Consider the following 12,174-nt stretch of genomic DNA (forward strand, 5'->3'; position numbering starts at 1 on the left):
TGTAAGCAAAGACTTTTTGTCAGGATCTCCCTAACTGAAGAACTATATAAGTCTAGAAAGCAAGATATTGAACAAGGTCCCGGGAGATAAAGGGGAGCCCTTTTGTACAAAACAACACCTTCCCCAGACTCCCAATAAACTCTTCACTTAAAAAAAGAGAATTATAGGTGACTTCTGCAACACCTGCTAGATCATCTTTCTACTGTGTTAACTTACATTGGTTCTGATTTCATTAATACACTAAACCCAATGCACCTTCTCTAACACAAGTCCTGACAGCCCCCGTAGCCTTATGAAATGTCAACAGAAACGTACCAAATGGGACAGAATTGATAATACCAACAATAATTAATAACAAGCTTTGTATTATGAACTCCACTGTCTGTCTGGCAAGATAAGTCAACCTACTCTGGCCCCTTGTAACAGGTAAGAAGGAGGAGGTCTATTGAGAGTTCACATTGAATGAGGCTTCCATTAACTTTCCCTTAAATTTGTACAGTGAGACAATTATTGCATATCGTGTCCGGAAGCCTTTTAGAAACTGGAAATAACTCTCCTGCCTTTGAGCTCCAGAGGGGCACCAGGCAATGGAGGTGCACTGTCACCCTTCCTTTTGTCACAGAAGCTCACAGGTGCATAAATTCTCAAGTCACAGGAGTCCAACTGGCAAAGTTTAACACCAAAACAGACTTTGTGTGAATTACCTGTTTCTGTGTTGTCCTAACCCTGACTTCTCTGCCTGCAGTATTCAAAATGTTGGCTTCCTTCAGTAAATGCTCAGGATTAAAAATCAGTTGGGACAAAAATATTCCAGGTAGTCTCCCAACAATTGGTTCAATCAAAACCTACCCCACTCTTAAATATCTGGGCATGAATGTGGTGATGAGATCAATCTAATTTACAAAATAAATGATCACCTAACACTAGATAAAGTCTGTCAACTGCTAGCCAAGTGGGCACTCCTTCTGATATTCCTTATCTCCAAAGTTAACGTTAATAAACATGTTCATCCTAGTAATGTGCACTTATCTCTTTGAAAATGTTGCCGTTTCATTAACAAAGAATTCCTTTAAAAGGCTGCCATATCAGCTTTGCTCTGGGCCAGTGGAGTCCCAAGAAATGACTACAACACACTAACCCAGCAGCTGAAGGAAGGAAGAGATTGCTGTCCCTAGCTTCTGCCTTTATTACTTAGGGTACATCTACACAGCAAAACACCCCAAACCCTCAGCAGCGAGTCTCAGAGCCCAGGTCTACAGATTCAGGTTCACCGGGCTTGTGCTACAGTGCTAAAAATAGATGTGTAGGTGTTGCAGCTCAGCCTGGAGCTTGGGTTCTGAAGACCAGGGAAGGGTGGTTTCAAAACCCTAGCTCCAGCCTGAACCAGAGCATCTTCTTGGCTATTCTTAGCACTGTAGCACAAGCCTCATGAGCCCAAGTCAGTAGACCCAAGCTCTGAGACTCCCCGCTGCAGATTTTGTTGTTGTTGTGTAGATGTACCCTTAGCCTCCCAACTGGGACATCTTGGTTCTAGGACAGCCCAAAAGCTCCAGAAAGCGAACTTAAAAAGTATTTAATGGATCAGTTTTTTTAGGAGATATTTTGTGTCTTTGATCTGTCGGGCCATGAAGCAGAGCCCTGCAGTTAAAAATATCCCTGTATCTCCTAGTCTGGCTACACCCAGGAGTATAGAATCACATTAATGCAAATAATAATAAGAGGATGGACATTGAATAAATCAACTTGTCAGGTATTTATTCTAAAATATTTCAGCAGCATAGGATAACCTTTCATCTAACAACTGCAAATCATCAGAACTGACACATGACACATTTCATAGTCTTAGAGAAAACGAGAACGTGAATTATGATTTATGGACATTTGAATAGCTCCAGAAAAGGCTTCCATCTTTTCACCAGATGAGGCATGAAATGATTCATCTGGGTGAAGCACATGAGGGCTACAAATCTTGATGTAAACTGGGAAACAAAAATTGGATATATTATGCTCTATAGCTATTACTGATGCAAGTGCTGATATAGCAATCAGTGCTGTACAAGATCCAAAGGAACACTCAATCTCTTCCTGATCCTGGATCTACTAGTCTAAAATCTACAGGTGCTAAGTATGGATTGCACAGGTGCTCATCACTCTGCATCATTAGGCCCTAAGCAATTTACAATCTAATTTAGAGAACCATAGTTTATGTAAAATGTAGACAAGTACTTTTAAATATTTTGCACCAAATGTTCATCAGTGCAACCATGGTTCTTCTTTGAGTCCATTCCAGTCAGGTGTGTGCATGCTGCATGCATGCCAGCCAGAAGATTTTTCTCTTAGCAGCATCTGTAGGGTTGGCCTGGACACCCCCTGCAGTCGCAACTTCATGGTTTCCAATATAGGGACCTGCCACCCCCTTAGTTCCTTCTTACTGCTGGTGACGTCTGGCTGGAACAAACTGTTGCTTTTACTTTGCAAGCATGTTTGGGCAGTGTCCACTCTTTCTGTTCATAGTTTGTAGTGTTAGTTAATAGTCTTAGTAGTTCTTAAGTTTCCTTTTGGGGGGTCCCCCCCATAACTCTTCCCTGGTACCGGGGTATGCCCTGGTCTCCAGGGTTCAAGCTCTGTGAGGACAGTGGAGAGTTTATGCCTAAGAGCGACCTGCACTCTTCCGGTCTGCGGTGTCTCAGGGAGAGGCACCAGAAGGAGAAGTGCAGAATTTTCAAAGGGTTCCTCCCTAAGACCTTAAAGGACCAAGATCAAAGACTCAAGATCCTTCTAATGGAGGCAGCACTCCGGCCGCAATCTGACACGGAGTCAGCAGAATCCACACCCAGCACCTCCTCGTCGGTGCATAGTCCTCCAGTGTTGACAGTGCGCAAGCTGGTACGAGGAAGGACCTCCAGGGAGTCAGGGCACCACCACAGCTCTGCCCATAGACAGTCTTCTGTGAGGCACCAGTCTCAATCCCCGGTGCCCCAGAAAAAGAAGAGGCTGGAGCGAGGTTGCTCTCCTCCCCCAAGCCCAAGGAGCCTGCAGCAGAGAGATCCGATTTGGGCCATATTACCTTGGCTCCTCCACCTCCTAGGGTCTCATCGACTCCTGCACTCCCTGAGGTCCAGTTGAGTCCGAACCCTCATTGCTTTCTGGACCGACATGGCAGGCAGCTACAGCTCCCCTCAATGCCAGAGGTGTTCAAGGCAGCTCAGGACTTTATGCATCTCACGGCGCCGTCCTCCCCGCAGAGGAGAGACAAATTGCTGGTGACCGCCCAGCCCCCGTTCCCATCAAGAGGCAAGCCAGCAATGATGGTGCGCCAATCCCCATCTCCAGCACGGTCCACCCATGTCGGGGAGCCACACTGGTCCCGTTTCTCGGCACTGTTTGCAGGCACAATGGAACACCGCTCCTCTGTGGTCATCCTTCTCGGAGTCAGAGGCAGAATCCTACTGTTCCAATAGGACCAGGAACAGACGGTCCAGGTCCCACCATGACCGCCAGCTTTATCTGACGCCGTGGCCACCGCAGTGGCAACCCTCGACTCATCCCTTCTGGACGCCCTGGGTGTATCATCAGGGCTAGGGACAAATCCAAGGGTCAAGATCCAGGTCCATCTCGGTGTCTTTGGCATCGTTCGTCCTTCCGCAATCACCGCCAGCAGCGGTGCCACCAACACCCCTACCTTCGCCGGCAGCTGCAGTCTTGGCCCCACTGTCATCGGCACTGATGATCGTGGTTCTGGCGGCCCCAGCACCGCAGGCCATGGACCTGGCGGCACAGCAGTACCTGGGCGCTGAGGGGAGTGAGTAGAACCCATTGCCAGGACTTTCCTCCTCATCCTCCCCAGATGAAACCATGGCGGGGACATTGATGGCCCTGGCCTTGGAGGACAACAGGGTCCTGCAACAACTGCTGCAACAGGTGGCCCAGAACCTGGGAATCCAGGCAGAGGAGGTGGTAGATGGTGCTGACCAGATGGTTGACATCCTCACTCCCTCCAGACCCTCTTGTAGTTCCTTGCCATTAATAAAGACTATAGCTGAGATCACAAAGACCTTGTGGCAGACCCTGGCCTCTGTCCCCTATGGCCAAGAGAAATGAGAGGCGGTACTTTATCCCTTCAAAGGCATACGAGCACCTATATTTCTCCCCCCCCCCCCAATTCCCCGGTGGTTGATGCAGCTAACCAGCGTGAGTACCAGGGGCCCTCCTCTAAAAATAAGGACGCTAAAAGACTAGGCCTTTTGGGGAGGAAGGTCTGCTCCACTGGGGGGTTGCAGCTCTACATTTCGAACCAGCAGGCCATCGTTAGCAGATACTCGCGTAAGACCGGTGGCACGATGGCCAGATTTACTGAGCTGCTGCCGCAGGACTTGCGTGCGGAGTTCTCGGCACTAGTGGAGACAGGGAAACTAATTTCTCGAGCTTCCCTACAGGCCGCATTGGACGTAGCAGATGTGGCCTCCCGCACAATGGCCACAGGGGTTGCAATGAGGAGGAGTTCCTGGTTGCAGGTCTCTGGTCTCCCATACGAGGTACAACAAACCATCCAAGACCTCCCCTTTGAGGGTCCGGCCCTATTTTCTAATAAAATGAACGAAAGACTCCACAGTCTAAGGGACTCAAGGGCCCCCCTCAAGTCCTTGGGCCTCCACACACCTGCCACTCAGTGCAGGCACTTCCGGCCTCAGCCTCCCTCATGATTCTACAAACCGCAGAACCGGCAGGACTCTCCTCGGAGAAGGAATAGGAGCATCAGGAAAAGACAGCACCTGTCCTTGGGCCAGGGCTCTGGCCAGCCCAAGCCTCCTCCTGGCCCTAGACCGGCCTTTTGAGGGTGCAGTTGAGGGCGGCGCACCAGTACAAGAACTGGGTCTACCCCACCTTACGTTTTTGTCCCGACTATCTCCTTTCTACCATGCATGGTCCTGTATCACTTCGGATTGCTGGATACTCCACACGGTAGAGAGGGGATACTTCATCCAATTCTGTGCTCTTCCAACCCCCTACCCCATCCCTCTTCAGGGACCCCTCTCATGAGCAAATCCTTATACAGGAGATGCACTCACTCCTCTCTCTAGGGGCAGTGGAAGAGGTTCCTCAGAAGCGAAGGGGCAAGGGTTTCTACTCCCAGTATTCCCTAATACCGAAAACCAAGGGTGGGCTCAGGCCCATCCTACACCTGCGAGAACTCAACAAGTTTGTGAAAAAAACCTCAAGTTTCTCATGGCTCTTTGGCCTCCATTATCCCCTCACAGGATCCAGGAGACTGGTATGCCACCCTCGACTTGAAGGTCGCATACTTCCACGTACAAATAATTCCGCCCCACAGAAAATACCTCAGGTTTGTGATGAACAACAGCCACTATCAGTTCACAGTCCTCCCGTTCGGCCTGTCAGCGGCTCCTTGAGTGTTCACCAAGTGCCTGGCAGTCGTGGCCGCGTTCCTGTACAAGTGGCAGGTATAGGTGTTCCTGTACCTTGACGACTGGCTGGTCAAGGGCTGCTCCAGGTCTCAAGTGGAGGCGCAGGTCGGCTTCATGAGAATGACATTCGGCAAACTGGGTCTCCTTCTAAACGAAGGGAAATCAACGCTGTCCCCTGTTCAGAGGATAGAGTTTATAGGGGCAGACTGGACTCGACACAAGCCAGGGCGTACCTCCCAGAAGCGAGGTTTCGGTCGCTGGGCAACATCATACAAGATCTCAGGCAGTTCCCCACTACAGCAAGGAATTGCCTGAAGCTCCTGGGACACACGGCACCTTGTACCTACGTAGTACAGAGGCCAGACTCAGACTTCGACCTCTTCAGTCGTGGCTAGTGTCAGTGTATCAGCCAGTCCGGGACAGTTTGGACAGGATTATAACCCTGCCTCGCCCAGTCCTCAACTCCCTACTGTGGTGGCTCAACCCACAGGTAGTAGGTGCAGGGGTCCCCTTCACCAGCCCTCAGCCATCCCTCTCGCTAGTGACAGATGCATCAGATTTGGGCTGGGGGGCACGTTTCGGAGACCTCAGAACACAAGGCCTTTGATCTCAGGCGGATCTTGCCCTATACATCAATGTCAGGGACCTGAGAGTGGTTCGCCTGGCATGCCAGACTTTCAGAGCCCGCCTAGCAGGGAGATGTGTATCAGTCCTGACAGACAACACCACGGCAATGTTTTATATCAACAAATGGGGGTGCACACTCCTCTCCCCGGGCCAGGAAGCCTTCATGCTGTGGGACTTCTATGTAGAGCACTCGATAGACCTCCAAGCATCGTACCTCCTTGGAATAAAGAACAAGCTGGCAGACCATCTCAGCAGGTCGTTTCACCACCACGACTGGTCCTTTTGCCTGGACGTAGTAAACTCAATCATCCATCAGTGGGGCTTTCCCCAAATAGATCTGTTTGCTACACAACACAACAGGAAGTGTCAGCGATTCTGCTGCTTCCTGAGTCACAGCCTGGACTCCATCGTGGGCACGTTTCTCTTCCCATGGGGAGACAGTCTCCTATACGCGTTCCCGCCTGTCCCTCTCGTTCACAAGGTGCTCCTCAAGATACGGAGGGACTGAGCTCTGGTGATGTTGATAGCTCCAGCCTGGCCCCGCCAGCACTGGTACACATCACTCCTGGAAATGTCCATGGAAGCCCCGGTCACCCTGCCGCTCTTCCCGGACTTACTAATGCAGGATCACAGCCGCCTCCAACATCCGAACCTCAAGTCGCTCCACCTCACAGCTCCATGGCTGAACTCAGTGGAGCTCTGTTGCTCTGACAAGTTCTCCCTGGCAGCAGGAAACCCTCCACGAGAGCTACTTACCTTGCCAAGTGGAGGAGATTTTCAGTCTGGTCTGTGCAGCACCTTCCATCCCCAACGCTCGCCTCAGTGCCACTTACACTGGACTATCTTCTCCCTTTCAAGCAGCAGGGACTGTCCATGTCATTAATAGGGGTTCACTTGGCCACCATCTTCGCCTTCCACCCAGGAGCAGAGGGCTGCTCAGTCTTTGCTAACCCAATGGTCAGCCGTTTCCTTAAAGGTCTGGACAGGCTATTCCAGCAGGTCCAACAGCCTATCCCGGCTTGGGACCTCAATCTGGTCCTTTCCAGACTTATGGCATCACCATTTGAGTGCTTGGCGATGTGCTCCCTGCTCTATCTCTCAAAGAAGGTGGCGTTTCTGGTAGCGATAACCTCAGCTAGGAGGGTGTCTGATGTTAGGGCCCTGAGCTCAGAGCCCCCTTACACTGTATTCCATAAGGACAAGGTTCAGCTCAGGCCTCACCCGGCTTTTCTCCCAAAGGTTGTCTTCCAATTTCATGTTAGTCAGGACATTTTCCTCCCTGTATTCTACCCTAAGCCACACTCCAGCGCCAGGGAGCAAAGGCTTTGCTCATTGTGTGTCCGCAGAGCGCCAGCCTTCTATATCAAGAGAATGAAGCCATTCAGAAAATCGGTGCATTTATTTGTGGTAGTGGCAGACAGAATGAAACGTCTTCCTGTGTCCTCAACGTATCTTGTCATGGATCATGTCATGCATATAGGAGTGCTACCGCTTGCCAAAGGTGCCCGCTCCTTTGATCACCGCGCACTCCACCAGGGCTCAGCCCTCCTGAGTGGCATTCCTGGCATAGGTTCCCACCCAGGAAATCTGCAGAGCAGAAATGTGGTCTTCCATACACACTTTCACCACGCAATCACCCAGCAAGCCAGAGACAATGCGGCCTTTGGGAGAGCGGTGCTACAATCAGTGGATGACTCTGACCGCACCTCCTAAACTTGGGCTTGTGAGTCACCTGATTGGAATGGACATGAACAAGCACTGGAAGAAGAAAAAACGGTTACTCACCTTCTCGTAACTGTTGTTCTTCAAGATGTGGTGTTCATGTCCATTCTAATACCCACCCTCCTACCCCTCTGTCGGAGTAGCCGGCAAGAAGGAACTAAAGGAGTGGTGGATCGGCAGGGCCCCGTATTGGGCGCCATGAAGACGCGACTCCAGGGGGTGCCCAGGCCGACCCTATGGATGCTGCTCAGGGAAAAACCTTCCGGCTGGTGTGCACACGGCGCGCACACACCTGATTGGAATGGACATGAACAACACGTCTCGAAGAGCAAGTTACAAGAAGGTGAGTAACGATTTTTTTTTTCTACATGCCAACCGGTATAATCCCCAGTAGTCAAAGATGTGCGGTCAGGTTTTCAAAAGTGCTCAGCAATTACAACTGGAGACAGATTTTCACTGAAGCTGCTTGGTGAAAATCCATGCACTTTATTTAGGTACCTATATGGAAGTGGAATTCTAAAAAATTGGCCCATAATGCCCAGAAAGGAGCTCTGCTCTATGTGCTGTGTGGGTATGTCTGCAGCTTGAAATCTGTTGGAACGGTATTGCAAAATAAGTATCCATAATAATATAAACCCTCATCCCCAGGAAATCCAAGGGTTATGTACTGAAATTGTCGGGTATAATGCTAGGTATGTATTGAAACCTTTGAGTCCAGTTTTGCCTGCAAAGCATAGTTAGCATGTTTTGCAACCCACAAATCATGAAACAATGAATGTGTTACCATTAAAGGGCATAATCTGCTACAAAACGTATACACAAGTGACAGACTTTGATCAACTCTAACTCCTTTTCCTTGACAGCTTAAAAGAAAAATACTTGGACCAGAAGCCAGAACCATGACCCCTTCTTAAAATGTCAAAAATTATGTGCCAGCATGCCAGAACTGTAGTTAGCGCAACAAATATACGTCAGTGTTGCAAAAATTAACTTGTAATTTGCATTCAGTAAATAATTTTTTAAAAATCTAAATACTCCTGTAAGTTCTGAATGGACAGAAATAGTGAGGTTTTTATGGCTGTTGGTTTCGTGTCTCTGGATGTGGCAAAGAGCTGGTCTAGGTCACTTTTTTTTGTTTGTTTGTTTTGGGTTTTGGGGGGGGGGGGGCGCGGTTTCTCTGTATACCATGGAGGTTTCTGATTCTTGCTGCCTTTTGTCCCAGGGCACTGAAGGAGCCTAAAGAGTTGAATTTCATCTTCGGGGTGAATATCGAACAGCGGGATTTGGATGGCATGTTCATCTATAACTGCAGTCGGCTGATTAAGATGTATGAGAAGGTTGGCCCACAGTTGGAGGGTGGCATGTGAGTTCCTTTCAGAAATCTTCAGAGTTCCCTTTGCTTAGGACCAAAATTGTCTTGTACAACAGAACTAGGGAGGCAGCATGAATCATTCCCTCCATACAATCAGTACAGTCACTCGGTATCAGCCACCGTCATAGTCTGTTCTGTTTTATTATGTAATTTAAAGCCCCAGATTTCCCAATGAAGATGAAGTTCTGCATCCAGAGACGGGAGTTTGCCCTGCAATGACATAAGGTTTTTCTGCTGTGTGCCAGCATTTGGTACTGGGCCCTTCCCAGAGAAGCCTGCTGAATTAAAGTTGACAATTCCTCACTACTTACTAACCACTCCTGTGTCACAAACAAGACTAACCCTTGGGGCAAGGCAGGATTATTGGGGCTAATTGAGCATTCAGAACTTGAAAGCAAAGATCCCTTTTTGTGCACAATGAGGAAAACAAAGACATTTTCTCCTGCTGGAATTCTGTGCCACTGCGCAATGCAGAATTTGCGCAGAATTAATGTTCCCCACATAATTTTATTTTTTCCTGCAGCATTTGTGATTTCTGGGGGGCGGGGGGGGAGAATGGCAACCCAGCCGTGCAGGGAACAGTAATGACAGCCCAGCAATATTCCTGCTGTTAGCACCATGGTGACAGGGACTCCCGATGATTATACTGCGTTATTTTGACAAATAAAATATGCAGACGTTTAAAATATTGTGTGCAGATTTTTCTAATTTTTTGGCGCAGAATTCCCCCAGGAGTAGACATTTGACACTAGAAAACTTACTTCAGAATACAGCCCTAAATCTGTGGTGTTAAGGGGTTGATACTACATTAATATGGGGAAAAAACAGCACCAGAGTTTCACTGTCTGAAACTCATATTGCTGCAGGATGTACTCAGTGAGCCAACTGGTTGCTGTACAGTGCTTCTCCGTAGGACAAGTATCTTGGTGGATGTTAGCAGTGGACAATGTGTTAAGGTTGTTTCTCACCCCTAGGGCATGTGGTGGAGTGGTAGGAGTGGTGGACATACCCTACTTGGTTCTGGAGCCTACTCACAATAAACAGGACTTCGCAGATGCTAAAGAGTATCGACACTTGCTGAGGGCGATGGGGGAGCACTTGGCTCAGTACTGGAAGGATGTTGCTATTGGTAATGAGGCTTCACAACTTTACAGGGATGGGGAGGGGAGTCTGGGTGGCTGGTGGGACAGAGGGTCGAGCTTACCAGAGAAGGAAGACTTGGTATTCATGCTGCTTGATAGTGACAGCATGATGAATGTTCTTCTTGTTTTGTTTTTTTGTGCAGCCCAGAGAGGTATAATCAAGTTTTGGGATGAATTTGGCTATTTATCAGCAAACTGGAACCAGCCTCCCTCCAGTGACCTGCGCTACAAACGCCGCCGAGCCATGGAGATCCCCACCACAATTCAGTGCGGTGCGTCTGACCAGGCAGAGGGAGCAGGGTGGCTGGGATTAGGAGATGGTGCTGCCATGTGGGCTAGGGAGTAGAAACTACTGTTCAGAGGGCAAAGCAGCTCATGGGCAGGAGATGGTTTTTAGTATGTTAGTTTTTCTGCTACCTAGCTAAGCCAATACAGCTCTGGGAGCTGGATTCTTTTCTGACTCATGCTTCATCAACCAGATTGTTAAATTGTAATCTGAATTCTAATTGCCAAATATCTTACTGGTGACAATGCACAAGCCAGACATTCAGAGCCCAGAGAGAGGTTTGGGGGCTGGTAGTTTATTTTAAAAAAAAAATGTAGTCTTATCTGTAAGCTGGGAATACTGAGTAATCATCACTGAGGGGCTGAACATAAAGTCTCCAAGGGCCATTTTTACAATCCCTCACTAGGACAGAACTGCACTTCAGTCCGTCCCCTCCTCCCCCGTCCCCCCCGAGCTGCATTTTCTAGGACTTTTGGGAGTGTTCCCTCCCTTTGGAACATTGAGTGGGAATAGCCTGAGTATCAAATGGGAACATCCCACACAATTGCCTTTCTTGCCACTAAAGGAGACCCTGGGTATTAACGGGTCTCAGCCTTCCTGATCATCATTTCAATTATTTTTATGATTTTGTTTTTGTTTTTTAAAAGAAAACAAAGCTTTGCAACACAGTGGAGTATCTTGGCGGGAGATGGAAGGTGGTCCCCGAAGCCAAGTGCTCCAGCAGCTGGAAAGGGTTGTTGTCACCAGACTAATGCCCTGGGAAGTTGTGAGGTCCTCAACGGCCAAATGGGCTTGCTGTGGACCCAGAGGACAGGCTATGTGTATGGCTTAGAATCTGTGTGCTGACTGTGTAGTGTGTTCTGTGTAACAGATATGTGTTTGAAATGGCGGACCCTCCCATTCCAGCTGAGCTCCGTGGAGAAGGAATACCCGGATACTTGGGTGTGCTCCATGAACCCTGACCCTGAGCAGGATAAGTGAGTATGAGTGAGGGCCATGGTAGGGAATTGGCATTAATGTGCCTTTGCCGTGCTGTTCTGGGCACTTGACTGGGTATGTGATGGCGTTCTGCCTGCATCACAAGATTCTGCCCACAGTCCCGGTGAATGTTTCTACTGAAAATGAGCCTCAGTGAACTAGGTAACAATGTTGCCATTAGGTGACATCATTTGTTTGAGGTAACCCAAATGAGGGGATTATCTTCCATGACACTCTTCCTCTGGGGGGACCTTCCTACTTCCTCCACTCTCTCACACGTTGTTGGTTTTAGTTTGGATGTCTGAAGCGAAGAGTGGTGTTGGGCTAATAACTGGGGGCACCCATAGAAGAGAGATGAGGTACAAGCTAAGGGTTGCAAAATGCTGGATAAATACAATTAATTTTTAACTATCTGGAAAGTTTGAAGTGTCTGCGTAATTCTGTTAATATCCAGGAAAAGAAAAGCCTGACGTAGGTTTCTTAAAGGACTAGTTTTCAATTAATTCATTTCTGTACTCAAAGTAAGCACTGTAAATTTGGGGAGGATGGGTTGTATTTTTTCATAAAAACAAAGTCTGAATCCCTGCTTTAAGTGCAAAATGGAACTCAGCCTTAACTATG

General features: G+C 48.6%; 1 protein-coding gene across 3 annotated transcripts in view; it reads left to right on the forward strand.

Annotated features, from left to right (window-relative positions):
* The window catches only part of MORC2 (MORC family CW-type zinc finger 2), a 104,082-nt gene that overhangs the window by 70,632 nt on the left and 21,276 nt on the right, over window positions 1-12,174 (forward strand). For all 3 annotated transcript variants that reach the window (XM_044990461.1, XM_044990459.1, XM_044990460.1), the window contains exons 13-16: window positions 8,998-9,138; window positions 10,122-10,276; window positions 10,433-10,561; window positions 11,447-11,552. In XM_044990461.1, the coding sequence (XP_044846396.1) occupies window positions 8,998-9,138; window positions 10,122-10,276; window positions 10,433-10,561; window positions 11,447-11,552 (531 nt within the window). The remainder of the gene's footprint in view (window positions 1-8,997; window positions 9,139-10,121; window positions 10,277-10,432; window positions 10,562-11,446; window positions 11,553-12,174) is intronic.

The sequence above is a fragment of the Mauremys mutica genome, chromosome 16 (genome assembly GCF_020497125.1).
Source record: "Mauremys mutica isolate MM-2020 ecotype Southern chromosome 16, ASM2049712v1, whole genome shotgun sequence".
Lineage (NCBI taxonomy): Eukaryota > Metazoa > Chordata > Testudines > Geoemydidae > Mauremys > Mauremys mutica.